This window comes from Heterodontus francisci, chromosome 9 (genome assembly GCF_036365525.1).
Source record: "Heterodontus francisci isolate sHetFra1 chromosome 9, sHetFra1.hap1, whole genome shotgun sequence".
In the NCBI taxonomy this organism is placed as follows: Eukaryota; Metazoa; Chordata; class Chondrichthyes; order Heterodontiformes; family Heterodontidae; genus Heterodontus; species Heterodontus francisci.
This window is the reverse complement of record NC_090379.1, coordinates 83802537-83818866: the sequence shown is the minus strand read 5'-3', so window position 1 is coordinate 83818866 and position 16330 is coordinate 83802537. Positions and strand designations below refer to the sequence as shown.

Below are 16330 nucleotides of genomic sequence, written 5' to 3'. Positions count from 1 at the left end.
TTGAAACTTCACCAATTTATCACAAGGCTGCAACTAGTTTCTACCATATTAACTAAAATTTCACCTTTTATACTGCCATTTGTAACTTTATCATAGGCTACATATTTTAAAATCCCAGAGTTTCTGTTAGAATCTATGAAAAATAATCATTAAAAGAACATCAACAAAATGCTGATATTTGTTGCAGAACAGGTTCACTGATCATTATAATTATCATCACATCACATATGTGATAGGTACTTCAGTCCACAATATTACCTTTGCCTGTTACAACATGTTGAAGGTGTGGTTGTCTTCTAAAACAGGCTGATTTGCATAACAAGGTTAGCAAAAAGCAGATCTTACACTGACTCGCAAACACTTCTGGCCCTTCAGACAAGCAGCTACTTCCTCACTGTGGGATGATAAGATCTCAATTCACCGGTCGGAAAGTTGCATCACTCTTAAAATAAATTTCCTTTTGAAGACACTTTTAACAACAGCCATGCGCGAGGAATCAGTTGTTGCACAAGAAGCATGAGATGAGCTCTGTTATTTTATTGTCTGTGGTGTTGTACGAGCGATGAGATACCAACAAAATGCAGCATGTCAGCCTACGGATAGTATGGGAACATTAGGGAGAATCAAAGAAATTCAGTGAGTCAAAGTTTGTTGTACTTTACATCTCAGCAATTTCTTACAATCTTACTTGTAGCTATTTTTCCTGGAGCTCAAGATAAAGCTTTTAGTTTGTTACTGACCAGTATCACCGTTTGATGACTGTAATATTTTTGTACTGCTTCAAAGTATTTTAATCTTTGCATTTTGTCACAGGAATATTATTTTTATTCTACAAAAATATTCTTATTTTATTTCATTAATTGCAGTTTGTAACTATTTATATTTTACATAGGAATAGGAGTAGGCCATTCAGCCCCTCGAGCCTGTTCGTCATTCAATTAGATCATGGCTTATCTGTATGGTAAACAGCATCTACCCACCTTGGTTCTGTAATCTTTAAATCACTTGCCGAACAAAAATCTATCAACCTCAGTTTTGAATTTTTCAATTGAGCTAGCCTCAACATCTTTTTGAGGGAGAGAATTCTAATATATCTTGATATTTCAACGGTTCATAAAATGTGAATTGTGCAAAGCATTTTATATTCTATTGACTATTTTAATCCACTGCACTACTGTAAGTCTGACTAAGTAAGTTATGCCTACAGACTAAACTCAGAATGGACAAGATGTAACTTTCTGTACTATTAGAGCAGTCTTTTGAAGCTATGGAAATTAAATTGATTTTAGAAGAGCCCAAATTGCAAATGACTTGTACCAGCTACCCCTTGCTCCACGCCAGAGACTTGGGGGCCGGGGAGTGTTCACATTTTCAGATACAGGGACTGTAGATTTGGGGTGCAGTGAGTTGCAGACCACTCTAACACTGAAGACAGGATTTATTTTAAAAACTGTTTCAGCCCTACAACTTCGGACTTTTACCCTAACATATTTACAAAAAACTAACCCTATGTTTGATATTATAATTTCAAACAAAAATTTTCTGTAACCGGCTGCTCCATAACTCAGCTATCACAACTTGCTGATTTTTGTAAACTTTATACTTTCACCAACTGTTGCACAGATATTCCAAATCATTAAATGCAATGTTTATTCTTGGTGTCTCTCAGTATTGGGAAGTACTGATTTTTCTGAATTATGTTATTTGGGTAGCATATTAGAGCAATCATTTTAGTGTAATCAGAGTTCAACGTTCATTTCTAAAAAACATCCACTAAACTTGTTCAGTAGTTTCACTTTTCCTGCCAATGATATAAATGATGTCCAGGGTGCATCCTTGGAATCTACACCTTCTTAACTAGCAATCTGCGTTTTGCAAGGGTGCAGATGTTCATAGTTTTTCCACTAGTGTGTCGGAAGTGACTCTCATGCATACTTCTGCAAACAATCTAAAAGAGAAATGTCAGCTGCACCTTCATTGTATACTTGTTTAAAATTAGGCCAATGTTTTTTTTTCTCTAGCAGTATTTTTTCCTGATGTGTAGGGCCTGCAGATAAAAGGAGCTCCATCAGTGCAGCTGCCACTGGAACTTAAATTCTTAGTTTTAACCTAAGGAGTGTCCAAGCTGAAACTGACAAAAACAGAAATAGCAGGTTGATAGTAGAACTTATTTCAAAGGTTATGATCAGTGGAAAAAGCTTGTTGCTGGGAACAGTGACTACTTGAATTTTGCAAAGGTGTGTTCCTGGTCATGCTGTTCATACCATTTCCAAAGATCTGGAGGAGGGTGATAATTGTATTGCCATGTGACTAATATATAAAAGATAGAATTCAAAGGGGATCTGGACCAATTAAATAGATGAGCTAAGGAATCCTTTTGATCTGACAGATTAGGAATTGTGTGAAAAGTTGGGACTCTGGCTCTATGGAGAGCGGGTTGTTTACTGAGTAATACCTTTGCAGAGTCAACATCATTGTAACAATGTAAAAGCATTTTATGTTATGTGAACACAGAAATGAATTTGTTTTAATTGGAGCTTGGATATAGAGGCATAGATTATGTAGACATACACTAGTATTTAACTTGGACAACTAACGCAGAATTACATTACAAAATTAACAATTGCCTCATGAGTAGCAGATCTGTGACTAGACTCTAAGTAAAAATAATTACTGCTGCACCACTTAACCCTTTTAAAAAATAAACTGTGCATCTGGTTATGATTGAGACTGAACATAACAAAGATAAATGTAGCTAAATATAGAAATGCTCTAATCCTCTGGAAGAACATAGCGGTTGCTGATTTCACAAGATAATTATGGATGAAGAAGGCCACTTGGTCCTCTTGATTCATCTATCCAGAAAAATGTTAATGTCACCACATTGTAGCATCCAATTGTTTTTTTTTAATGATTCCAGGGTTTTTCTCTCCACTACTGTAGCTGGTATTTTATTCTACATGTTGATTACTCATTGTGCAAAGAAGAATTTCCTGATATTTACCCAAAAAGTACCCTTCTTCCATTTAAACCTGTGCTTATTAAATTTCTTCTGGCATTGTTAAGCCCACTTACATATCTTGTCCTCTTCATTCTGTATTTTCTGCTTCTTCCAATTTGACTGCCCCTACTAGTTTAGGATCCGCTGCAAGTATGATCACTTTTCATTAAGTTTCTGAATCCAGGTCATTTATGTAAATGAGAAACAGTCTTGGTACCAGCTCTGAGCCCTAATTGAATTCTACCAGCCCCTCGACGTCATGGGTCATGGCAGGGAGGCCTGTAAAATACTTGCGGGAGAGGCCGGCCTAGACTCATGACGCTGAGAAGAGCCCAATGCATTTTACCAGCAGTAGCGAGGCCTCGGTGCGGCTCCCACCCACCCCCCCCCCCTCCACCGCACGACAGTGGAGCCTTCATTTCCCCAATAGAATTAATGCAAATAAATGTAAATGAGCTTATTCGGACCGGGCGGCTGTCCCTTGCCGATATTGCGGCCTGTGGCCAGAAGTCCCGTGCCTTCCGGTCCCTGTTTGGGAATTCAAGGTGAGACACTGGTGGGGAGGGGGGAGGAGTTTAATTTTCAGGTCAGGAGGGGGGTGGGATGGAGAAAACTTAATCCACTGGCTGAGGGGATGGTGGGAAGGGGTTGAAGGGCAAAGAGTGCAAAGTTTGGGGTTGAAAGGTCAGGACTGTCAAAAATGGTTTTTCTGGGGGAGAGGGAAAGAAATATATTGTTTGATCATGGGGGGATGGGAGAAGGGCTTTGATGTTCAATTTAATGTTTTTATTGGAATTTAATGCGCTGGTCTCTAAAATTTTACATCAGCTGTCAGGGCTTGAAGCCTTTTAAAAATGGCAGCAGCGCTTGTGCGGTGGCACCGGATGCCGTTGCAGGGGACGCAGTGGCCGCCCCCTCTACGTCATTGGGGGCAGCCGTTCCTCCTCCTCCAAGTGGTGGAGTTGCGCGTGATGCGCGCCTTTTTTCAAGGTCGCCGCTAAGAATGGCGGCGAGCAGATAAAATTCAGCTCACCGTCCCTCAACTGCAACATAACTCATTTAATGAATATTTGTTTCTTATTCTTTAACTAGTTTCTAATCCATTATTGGGTTTTACCCTGTATCAGGGATGTGCAAGAGGCCTGAATCGGAGGACTGCAGATATCTCAGAGGGTTGTAGGGCTGAAGGTGGTTGCAGAGATAGGGAAGGGATGAGGCCATGGAGAGATATGAAAACAAGGATGAGAATTTTTAAAACCTTCCGTAATCTTCTTGTTTCAATTGTTCCCTCATTTCATCAAATTAACTCTTTTAAAATTACATACATAACTGCTGGTCTTCAGTTTCAGACTCCCAGATCATATTAACCTTTATCATTCTGTGATCCTCCAGCAGTGATACACCTTCCATTTCCTTCATTATTTACAAATACCAAATCAAGATAAACATTGCCTGTTATGGCTCCCTTGATGCACTGGGTTTCCATTGAAACCCACTTGGCATAAGTTGATATTGTGGGTTAAACAAATAGGAACAGGAACAAACTCGCAGAAGCTTCAAGAGATTAAGTAAATTGGGTAGGGTCCAGGATATGGTACAGCATACATAAGCTGGGGGAAAAAACGAGTTGATTACCTGTTTTTCACCTTTTCTTATTCCATACATTCATATTTCTTTATCTCCTGCTTCACACAGGCCCCCATCCATTTCAGCAGGAAATCAACAAGTGTTGATTTTAATGAATCAGCAATTAGGGATAAGCACTCATAAATGTAAAACTGGCACATAATACAGGTTTCTGTGTCCATATCAGGAATGGTACTGCTCCCGGTGTTTGATCACCAAAACAGGAAAAAGGGGCTTCAGCAAACCCAAAGCATAATTTTTTTATGGAAGTGCAAATCCAAAGTTACACCATTGCCAGAATGTTTCACTTCTCCACTTGAGGTTGAAAATTCAGTTAAGTGCTCATCATTTATCCATATCAGTAAAATGAATGAAAAATAGCAGTTGATAACGAAAACATTCTCAGATGAAACAAATATTGTCAATGTCTGTATTTAAGTTTAGGATTTACAAACACACACCACCTACTTTTCCCATTATCAGGGCTATTGAGTAAGCTCTGCATCCTATACACAGGGTAAAATTTCTAAATCTCAACTTCGGAAGCTAGCAGATAAGAACAGCAATTAATATTGATTATTAAGATTAAAATCTCAGCTGATGTTAACTATATTTTCTGAATTCCTTTAGTGTTAGAATGGTGCCACTAAATTCAGGTTCTACATCTTAAAATATTTTAAATAATTTGTAAAAAATAAGTTGTCAGTTAATTTTTCAAAGTAAGATTTGAACAGTGTATCTCTGGCACTTTATGCAGGAATGTTTACCCAAAATTCAGCTAAAAAATTAATAAATGACACATTTAGCCTATGAGTAGTGGCATTCAGCTCCACGCCATGAATTGTTTACACAAGGGTCTATGTTTTTAAAGCATTAAACTGAACAACCATTTTACGCAAATCATACAGTACATACGGATCACTTCTCTGCTATATAACCATGTGCACTGTGCGCATGAGACATAGCTTTCTGTCTCTTCCATGGCCAGTTGGTTTGAACAACATGCCTGTGTTCACAGGCAACAGTGAACTTTTTTTATATAGAGTTTGAATTTGCATATGAAATGCAGCCTCCACAATGTGTGTTATTTGCTTCAGTTGCCAATGGATGACGGCTCCTACCAGTCCACCTCGAGGGGGTTTTGTTTTTATTCTCTGTGCCCTGCCCTGATGGTATACTCATGTGAGATTCAGCTGAGCAATCTGACACTTCTCCAACTGCTGTTTCATCTTCCAGGAAACCCCAGCAAGAATGCACAAACCTTAAAGTTGCCACTGTTCCTAGGCAGGGAAACTACGGAGTATCCAGCCTAAACCTTGCTCAGATCACTCGGGTGAGCGTGATGATGTCCCTGGGACAGCTAGCTAAAGGAGCTAGCCTGGATGACCTACTCGAGACCTGCATTCAGTCCTTTGGTAAGATTTACTTTCCTTTCTGTAGACCACATTGTTCTTTGTAGATGGGAACCTCATCAATAGGTCTTTTCCTTCAACAACAGCTTATAGTAGCTATCTTTCATTTAACAATTGTTTCATCATTTTGCAAAGAGCTGCTTTATTAATAAGTATTTTTATTATTTTCTGATTTTGGAACTATAAATGCATTTTTAAAGGGTTCATCACAAAATGTTTATTAATAATTTCAACAAAACTGTAAGAGGCTTATAAAATGCCATAAGCTATGTTATAATAATCATTTTAAGACAGCATTTTATTGTAGACAATCTGAAGCTATCACAGCCAGGTAACACATAATACAGAATATAACTGCATAACATGGGCTTTTAAAATAAGTGTAATCTTGGACAAAATATTTAACTGCATAATGTCTGATTAAAAATCACTGTTTAATTCGACATAAGAGGAACAACTGGAATGTTTAAAATAAATCTTTAAAGCAATAAAATAATCAGATTCAGTTATTTTACCTTATTCAGGGAACACATTAGAAAGATTTCTTATGGTTATTCCTTCTGTGCTACAATACTCTACAGAATTATTTTCGAGATGAAGGGTTGCAATTGAGTGCTCGTGAGACTGATAAGCTCCAACAATTTATCTTGCCTGAGCTCTGTGAGAGAAATGTTTAGTGCGGTGACAGAATTCTGCCACGTTTCTCAGGAAAGTGGATGAGAACTGATGCTGATCAGAAATGAATTCACACATGCCTGTCTTTATGCCTGTACGTACCTGGATCAGGGGAAAAGGTAGATCGGACAGAAGACAGCGTGTGCCGGTAGTTTGAGAAAACACAGTATTCGCTATAACAAGCTTGCAGAGTTCCTCTTTCACATTTATTTTATACAGTTCTGTCAATTTAGGCAACTTCCTGTCAGGGTTAATTCTGGGCTAGCCCTAAATAGATTAGCAGTGAGAAAAAAACACGCATACGTAGTTATCAAAACACCTTGTCCAAAGATTTTCTGCAGGGCATTGTAAAATCAGCATATTCCTACCAGCTTCAGATTGATGGATACTAAGATTCAAATTAGATTAGATTAGAGATACAGCACTGGAACAGGGCCTTCGGCCCACCGAGTCTGTGCCGAACATCAACCACCCATTTATACTAATCCTACACTAATCCCATATTCCTACCAAACATCCCCACCTGTCCCTATATTTCCCTACCACCTACCTATACTAGTGACAATTTATAATGGCCAATTTACCTATCAACCTGCAAGTCTTTTGGCTTGTGGGAGGAAACCGGAGCACCCGGAGAAAACCCACGCAGACACAGGGAGAACTTGCAAACTCCACACAGGCAGTACCCGGAATCGAACCCGGGTCCCTGGAGCTGTGAGGCTGCGGTGCTAACCACTGCGCCACTGTGCCGCCCACAAATCTTTCTGAGAACTCTATACAGGATGGCATTAATTGTTCCAGATATTGTTAACTAGCATAGTTGTCCTTGAATGGCACATGATGATTTATATACATTCTCTCCCAGGTGTTTGAATGTTCTTTTAGAAAATAACACCCTTTTTAGGTGCCTCTGGATAATACCTCCAGTATCACCAGTTACAGGAAACAGAAGGTGCCAACTTCCAGTGCGGAGTTTGGATTACAACTCCAGGGTTTAGAAATAATACCAAATGGATATTGTGTCTGTGTAAACAGTCAATATTTGCACTATAGATTACAACAGGGAAGCTATGTCAAGAGATAGATAACATAATCTGTTATTAATTATGTTATTTCAAGCTGCTCACTATATCAGTCCTCTTCCGAGGTACACTTATTTTGCCCTGGATGTGAAGTTAAAGAAAAAATGTTTTACTCATTCCTCATTATAAGCCTCCCAGTTTAATGGAGAATTTTCTTTAACTTTACACACGGAACATAATATTCATCTTGCATTTTAAATTATTTTGCGATTGATAGATACGCATCATGATGTAGAACTGCATCAATATCATTACTATTCAACATAACTTAGTATTTCCTTGTACTGCTCATCTGTTAATAAAAGATCCATTTACCATCTCTTTCTATTCTGCTGAGACTATTTCAGTCACAGAATGACAGCATGCATGAAACAAAACCAAATTTCTGAAGTAGCCATCAATGATCATGCTGTATTCAGTTGCAGTGCCATTTATACAATAAAGATACCAGTTGTGGACTACTTTTAAGAAGCCAGCACTTTGCAATGCCATTTTCAAAGCATTTTCAGGACTTTCTAGATGTGGAATGTGAATTACATAGGTATTGCTTCACAGTTGATTGACAGCTACCACTGTCACCTAGATTACTTTCTCTAAACTAAAATTACTTCTGTTTGTGATGGTTACAATCTCTGGAAAAGCCATCCTTCTCCAATACCCCTTTACTTCAGGCAGTCGTCATGTTGCTCTCAAGTTATTTCAGCCAACTGTGGTTATCATCTGTTCTTCAATTACAATCGGTTGACTGCACCATCATTTGCTACTCGTTCTCAGAAATCTCCAATTTCCCTTGATCCAGCCTTCTTTCAGTAGCTTGGCACTGCACAAAAAGTGTTTTTGGCTCAAGGACTGCAATATGCAGAGAACATCAAATGGTTGGGACTGTGTTACATAGCTGTAAATTACAAGACATTTATAATCCTTTAGATAAAACTGTATAATGCAAACCTAGATACAATCCCAGCCATTGCTATACTTCTATCCACAACTATCATCAGGTAGGTTTTAAATAGAATTGTAACGCAAGATTAGGGTTTAATTGAATTAACTGACAGAAAGAAAATGTAGTTACAGGGTTTACTAATACTTCATTTATATGGTAGAGTTGCTTCCACAGTTTCTGTAATATAAGCCAGTTCCAGTTTAGGGAAATTATTACAGAGGATTCTTCGGGACAGGATTTATTCCCATTTGGAAACAAACAAACTTATTAGCGAGAGGCAGCATGGTTTTGTGAAGGGGAGGTTGTGTCTCACTAATTTGATTGAGTTTTTTGAGGAAGTGACGAAGATGATTGATGAAGGAAGGGCAGTGGATGTTATCTATATGGACTTCAGTAAAGCCTTTGACAAGGTCCTTCATGGCAGACTGCTACAAAAGGTGAAGTCACACGGGATCAGAGGTGAGCTGGCAAGATGGATACAGAACTGGCTCAGTCTTAGAAGACAGAGGGTAGCAGTGGAAGGGTGCTTTTCTGAATGGAGGGCTGTGACTAGTGGTGTTCCGCAGGGATCAGTGCTGGGCCCATTGCTCTTTGTAGTATATATAAATGATTTGGAGGAAAATGTAGCTGGTCTGATTAATAAGTTTGCGGACGACACAAAGGTTGCCTACATCGGTCGGGGCATTGAGTATAAAAATTGGCAAATCATGCTGCAGCTGTACAGAACCTTAGTTAGGCCACACTTGGAATATTGCGTACAATTCTGGTCGCCAAACTACCAGAAGGATGTGGAGGCTTTGGAGAGGGTACAGAGGAGGTTTACCAGGATGTTGCCTGGTCTGGAGGGTATTAGCTATGAGGAGAGGTTGGATAAACTCGGATTGTTTTCACTGGAACGAAGGAGGTGGAGGGGCGACCTAATCGAGATTTACAAAGTTATGAGCGGCATGGACAGAGTGGATAGTCAGAAGCTTTTTCCCAGGGTGGAAGAGTCAGTTACTAGGGGACATAGGTTTAAGGTGCGAGAGGCAAAGTTTAGAGGGGATGTGCGAGTCAAGTCCTTTACACAGAGGGTGGTGAGTGCCTGGAACTTGCTGCCGGGCGAGGTGGTGGAAGTAGGTACGAGAGCGACGTTTAAGAGGCATCTTGACAAATACATGAATAGGATGGGAATAGAGGGATACGGACCCCGGAAGTCATAGAGTAATAGAGAGATACAGCACTGAAACAGGCCCTTCGGCCCACCGAATCTGTGCTGACCAACAACCACCCATTTATACTCATACTACATTTAATCCCATATTCCCTACCACATCCCCACCTTCCCTCAATTCTCCTACCACCTACCTACACTAGAGGCAATTTACAATAGCCAATTTACCTCTCAACCTGCAAGTCTTTGGTTGTGGGAGGAAACCGGAGCACCAAGCGGAAACCCACACGGTCACAGGGAGAATTTGCAAACTCCGCACAGGCAGTACCAGAACTGAACCCGGGTCGCTGGAGCTGTGATGCTAACCACTGCGCCAGTGTGCCGCCCAGGTGCAGAAGATGCAGAAGGTTTTAGTTTAGACAGGCATCATGATTGGCGCAGGCTTGGAGGGCCGAATGGCCTGTTCCTGTGCTGCACTGTTCTTTGTTCTTTGTTCTGTACATTCATCATGCCTTTAAAATTTTATTGTAAGGATTAAAAAATTGAATCAAAAAGTCTCATTTTTAAGTGTTCTATTCCATCAGTCTTCAATAAGTCAGTATTTGTAATGAACCCCAAGAAATTGTACCAGTAAAGTTATGTTCCCCACTGTCCCTTTAAAACATCAGTGTCCATGTTCTCCAAGATCTCCACATGTGCAAACAGATGGAATGTCAGAAGTATCACACTCATGAAAGGGACAGTTGTGAACTGGAGAAATTATGAACTGTAAAAATTAACTGATAAACTAAACTCCAAAAACTTGACACACTTATTTAGTTTAGTTTAGAGATACAACACTGAAACAGGCCCTTCGGCCCACCGAGTCTGTGCCAACCATCAACCACCCATTTATACTAATCCTACACTAATTCCATATTCCTACCACATCCCCACCTGTCCCTATATTCCCCTACCACCTATCTATACTAGGGGCAATTTATAATGGCCAATTAACCTATCAACCAGCAAGTCTTTGGCATGTGGGAGGAAACCAGAGCACCCGGAGGAAACCCACGCAGACACAGGGAGAACTTGCAAACTCCACACAGGCAGTACCCAGAATTGAACCCGGGTCGCTGGAGCCGTGAGGCTGTGGTGCTAATCACTGGGCCACTGTGCTACCCAATTCTTGAAGATATGAGCCATTTACCACTGAACGGGCAGTTTAGCATTTAATGTGCCTTCCCCGGGACGAGTCCAGATGTGATGATGGATTTAGTCTCCAACACTCCCCATGTTTACTTGCAGTACGGGAGAGATCACCTGACCTCTTACTCCATCAGGTCTTAAACAAAGGCACAACATTGGCTATTCTCCAGTCCTCTGGGACCTCACCTGTAGCCAATGAGAATACAAAGATTTCTGTCAAGGCCCCAGCAATTTCCTCCCTTGCCTCCCTCAGTATCCTGGGGTAGATCCCATTAGGCCCTGGGGACTTATCTACCTTAATGTTTTTCAAGGCACCCAACACCTCCTCCTTTTTGATAACGACATGACCCAGACTATCTACACACCCTTCCCTAGACTCATCATCCACCAAGTCCTTCTCTTTGGTGAATACTGATGCAAAGTATTCATTTAGTACCTCGCCCATTAGGACTAAGTGACTAGCTCTTCCATAGAGCCAGTACAGACACGATGGGATGCTTTTTTATTTGTTCATGGGATGTGGGTATCACTGGCTAGGCCAGAATTTATTGCCCATCCCTAATTGCCCTTGAGAAGGTGGTGGTGAACTGCCTTCTTAAACAGCTGCAGTCCTTGGGGTGTAGGTACACCAACAGTGCTGTTAGGAAGGGAGTTCCAGATTTTTGATCCAGTGAAAGAATGACAATATAGTTCCAAGTCAGGATGCTGTATGGCTTGGAGGGGAACTTGTAGGTGGTGGTATTCCCATGTATCTGCTGCCCTTGTCCTTCTAGGTGGTAGAGATTGCGGGTTTGGAAGGTACTGTTGAAGGAGCCTTGGTGAGTTACTGCAGTGTATCTTGTAGATGGTACATACTGCTGCCACTGTGCATTGGTAGTGAAGGAAGTGAATGTTTAAGGTGGTGGATGGGGTGTCAATCAAGCGGGCTGCTTCGTCCTGGATGGTGTCAATCTTCTTGTGTTGTTGGAGCTGCACCCATCTAGGCAAGTGGAGAGTATTCTATCACACGCCTGACTTGTGCCTTGTAGATGGTGGACAGGCACTGGGGAGACAGGAGGTGAGTTACACGCTGCAGAATTCCTAGCCTCTGACCTGCTCTTGTAGCCACAGCATTTATGTGGCTGGGCCAATTCAGTTTCTGGTCAATGGTAACCCCTAGGATGTTGATAGTGGGGAATTCAGTGATGGCAATGCCATTGAACATCAAGGGGAGATGGTTAGATGTTCTCTTGTTTGAGATAGTCATTGCCTGGCACTTGTGTGGCATGAATGTTTCTTGCCAATTATCAGCCCAAGCCTGGATGTTATTCAGGTCTTGCTGCACATGGACACGGGCTGCTTCAGTATGTGAGGAGTTGTGAATGATGCTGAATATTGTGCAATCATCAGCGAACATCTCCACTTCTGACCTTATGATGGAGGGAAAGTCATTGATGAAGCAGCTGAAAATGGTTGGGCCTAGGTTGAATGGCTTCCTGGCTTTCACCAGAAGCTTTAAAATCTGTTAATTGGGTTGGGACAAGGTAATTGTTGTCAACTGCACAAGCATCATCTTTGAGGTTGCAATATCATGTGAACCCCTTGATGCGAGTGTTTTCCACTATTCCCTATTCCCTCATGCATGCATCAAATGGTATCTTCTTCAAGCATTCTGACCATTCTCTATGTGAAGGAAATTCTTTATTCAATCTGTTTGTGGCTATTTTAAATCTATGCCCCCATTTTCTGGACTAACGCCCAAGTGGAAAATTTCTCCTCATATACCCGATTGAATCCTTTCATAATTTTGAAGACTTCTTCCAGGTCTCCTCTTATGGAATCATAGAATGATATAGCACAGAAGGAGGCCATTCAGCAGAATGAGCAAATTTTAACCGGCACCCAGGTGCTGGAAATAGAGGCGGGAGGGGGGGGGGGGCCGGAAAAATGCTGGGGAGCCGTGTCGGGATAGCTTCCTGACACAGTCCTGCTGCTGGGGAAATTTCCCAGTAGTGGGAACAGCAATTGAAATGATTATTGACCTAATTAAGGGCGGTTTTCTTAGACCACTGGCATTTTGCCAGAGGAGGAGTCGTCCCCCAACCCCTGCCGTGTGGGGAGGCTTCCAGTTGCTTGGAGGCGGCCTCCCAGTACCTTCCCAGGGTGGGGGGCCCATCAGAGCCTGAGTTTCTATGATGCACGGAGGGGGCCACCTGCAGCAAGTGATGCCCCCGCGGCCTCAGTGCTGCCACGGAAGGGATTTCCCCTCCATTCTCAGGACCCTGCCTGCTTGGCCCATGTGAAAGTTTATTTAATGCTCACCCTTCCAAGGGCATCTCAAAATGGAGGCTCCCTCATGCTCTGCTTGTTCTGTAATTGGGCTGGCAGCATGGCGGCCTGCCCACCATCCTTAATTGGCTGCCTCCCCCAACCTGTTGGCTCTTAATTTCCTCTTTCTAGCAATAGAAAGCATCTCGCCCAGTTGTGCCAGCCACCTGAAAATTGCCCCAACGATGGGACCACCACCACTTCGGCAAAATCCCACCCAACCTGTCTGTGCCGGATCTCCATAATCCTGAAAATGTTTCCCTTCAAGTATTTATCCAATTCCCTTTTGAAAGTTATTATTGCATCTGTTTCAACCACTTTTGAAAGAGTGCATTCCAGATCATAATAAGTTGTTGTGTAAAAATACATTCATCTCATCGCACCTCTGTTCTTTTGTCAATTCTTAAATCTATTAATTTTCTTTTCCATAGACAGAACCCCAGTCTGATCAGTGTTTACTGATAGTTGCATCCTCTCAATTCTGGCAATGTCCTTGTAAATTTTTACTTTCCCCAGTGCTTTGTAAAACAATTTTTATTTCATTACAAATTAGCTCTTTCTAATCCTAGTTCAATTTCTTCTTGATCAGCCTTTATAAAGACAAGTTAGAATGTAAAATAAATGTTTTTGAATTTTTATTTAATATAGGGCAAATAGCCCTATTAAACTAAAAAGAAAAAATGCAAATACTGCAACTATGATGAAATAAAGAACCGAGATTGCTGGAAATGCACAACAGATCCGTTAACATATAACTGCATGTTTTTTCTCTCTGAAAAGGGACACAACCATAACCATATTATCAATAGACTATTTTATTTTCATTATTGAACTGATAAACTAATAATTACACCATGACAAGAAACATTAAAGGCAGAAACTGCAATAAATGTCAAAACAGGTTCAGGTTTTGCATTATTTTGAGTCATATTTTAATTATCACGGACAAGCTAACAACTCCACCCTCCTGCTCCAATATTATAAAGCTTGAGGTTTATACTTGTTCTGTTTGAAGCTGAAGTTCTTTCCAACAAAAGTTATAATGTTTCTAAAGTCGTGATTCTAACGTTAACCACTAAACTATTGTGGGTGTGATTTGTTGATTATTTTCTCCCCCACCCATCTACAAATATCTGGAACTAGCATGGAATACCTTATTTATAATGGAATGCAGGTGTTAGGTTTCAGATTGCCTTCAGGGTCTGTGTGTAACGCAAAGGCCTTAAGATAACATCTGGCATTTGTGTAACCCAGAAGGATTATAAATTACACTGGAACTAGCAGAATTGAGAAAGGATAAATTCCCTAACAGGGATTTTGAAGATGCTTGCAGACTGATAAGTAGTACCTGATATATCTAAAGGCCCAAAATATAGGGGGAGAGGTTGGGCCTTGTGTCACTCATTTTTTAGCTGGTATGCAGCTTCCTAACGTTTGAAAAGGGTATCCTATGACAGGAAGTGCACAGGATGCCATCTTAATGAAGGGGTTTGTCCACATGCGCACCTAAGACCGCTGGCAGCTTGCAGAGCAGATAGATTATGGTGTTAATCAGTGTGCAACACAGATTTGACACCAGCACTGCCATTTTCAAATGCCATCAGAGACCTTGTCTTAACCTCATACAGCTGAACATGACTTTACATGACACGAAGGACTCTCCCAGTAGCACTACTGAAAGGGATCATGAGATACTTATAGATTATTGATTGGATTATTTCTTCTGGATGTTGTTGCAATTGAATGCATTTCTGAAGCTTTCCTATAGTTGTCTAATGTTTCAATAGTCTACAGAAAATAGTCTGGCTGGTGCTGAAGTACTTTTTGTGCTGAAGCAAGTTGCTACCAGAAATGGGTGGCTTGGCTGGCCTTCGTTTTGGAATTTTGCATGACTGGAACAATGAAAAAAGCCCACACAGAGCAGCAAGAAGAGGGAAGAGGAGGGGAAGAAGGGCTCTCAGCAGGAGGACATATCCAACAAAACTCTTTAAGGAGCAATTCTCTTACCTCAACTTCAGCGAGGATCAATGTATGAGATATCTTCATTTCACTGAAGAGGTCGCGACTGAAACCTGCCAACTGCTGCGACCTCAAAACAGGGAAAGGACTGCATTGTCTACGGCTGTCAAGTAATTGTGGATCTTAACTTTTACGCATCTGACTTCTTCCAGGCTGCTGCTGGAGGTATAAGCAGCATCTCACAGTTTGCAGTACATTGGTGCATAAAAGAGGTCAATAAGGTTCTTTATACAAAGAGAGGTAGCTTCATCTCAATGGCTCTTGCAAGAGATATGCAGACAGAGTGAACACAAGGGTTTGCCTGGATTGCAGGCTTCCCCATTGTGCAGGATGCAATTAACTGCACGCACATTGCCTTGAGGACATTTCATGTCAATTCTGCCACTTCATGAACTGAGACAGACTATATTCTTTTAATGTGCAGCTGGTGTGCAACCATAAACAATGCATCATGCTAGCGTATGCCCATTATCCTGTCAGTAGTCACAGTTCTTTCATTCTGTGGCTATCTCTATGCCAACTGCATTTGAATCAGTAAGGCAAGACAAAGCGTGGCTAATGGGGGACAAGGGTTATCCATTGATTCCATGGTGCATGATTCTGGTCCAGAACCCATGTACATGCACACATGTGCAGCACACCTACAATGAGAGTCATGCTGCCACAAGGAATATTATAGAGCACACCATTAGCATTCCCAAGGAATGTTTCTGCGGGCTGGACCACTCTGGAGAAGTCCTGCAGCACCCAGCAGAGAAGGTATCAAGATTTGTATTAGTATGCTGTATGCTGCATGCTGTACAACCTGGCCATTATGAGGGAACAGCCCTTGTCACCATCTATAGACAAAAAGCTGAGGTGCAGGAGCACAAGGAAGGAAAGAAGGAAGTGCAACAGGAAATGAATGAACAGAAAGAGGAA

At 41.2% G+C, this 16330-nt stretch overlaps 1 protein-coding gene across 2 annotated transcripts in view; it reads left to right on the top strand.

The window, feature by feature from the left end:
• The first annotated feature begins 375 nt into the window (after nucleotides 1-375).
• LOC137373881 (RAS guanyl-releasing protein 1-like) overlaps nucleotides 376-16330 on the top strand; it is a 96756-nt gene continuing 80801 nt past the window's right edge. Inside the window, exons 1-2 of one of the 2 annotated variants that reach the window (XM_068039408.1) lie at nucleotides 376-636; nucleotides 5864-6042. In XM_068039408.1, the coding sequence (XP_067895509.1) occupies nucleotides 563-636; nucleotides 5864-6042 (253 nt within the window). In that variant the 5' untranslated portion in view covers nucleotides 376-562. Of the gene's footprint in view, nucleotides 637-5863; nucleotides 6043-16330 lie in introns of those variants that run through there. The other variant, XM_068039411.1, reaches the window with a different exon arrangement.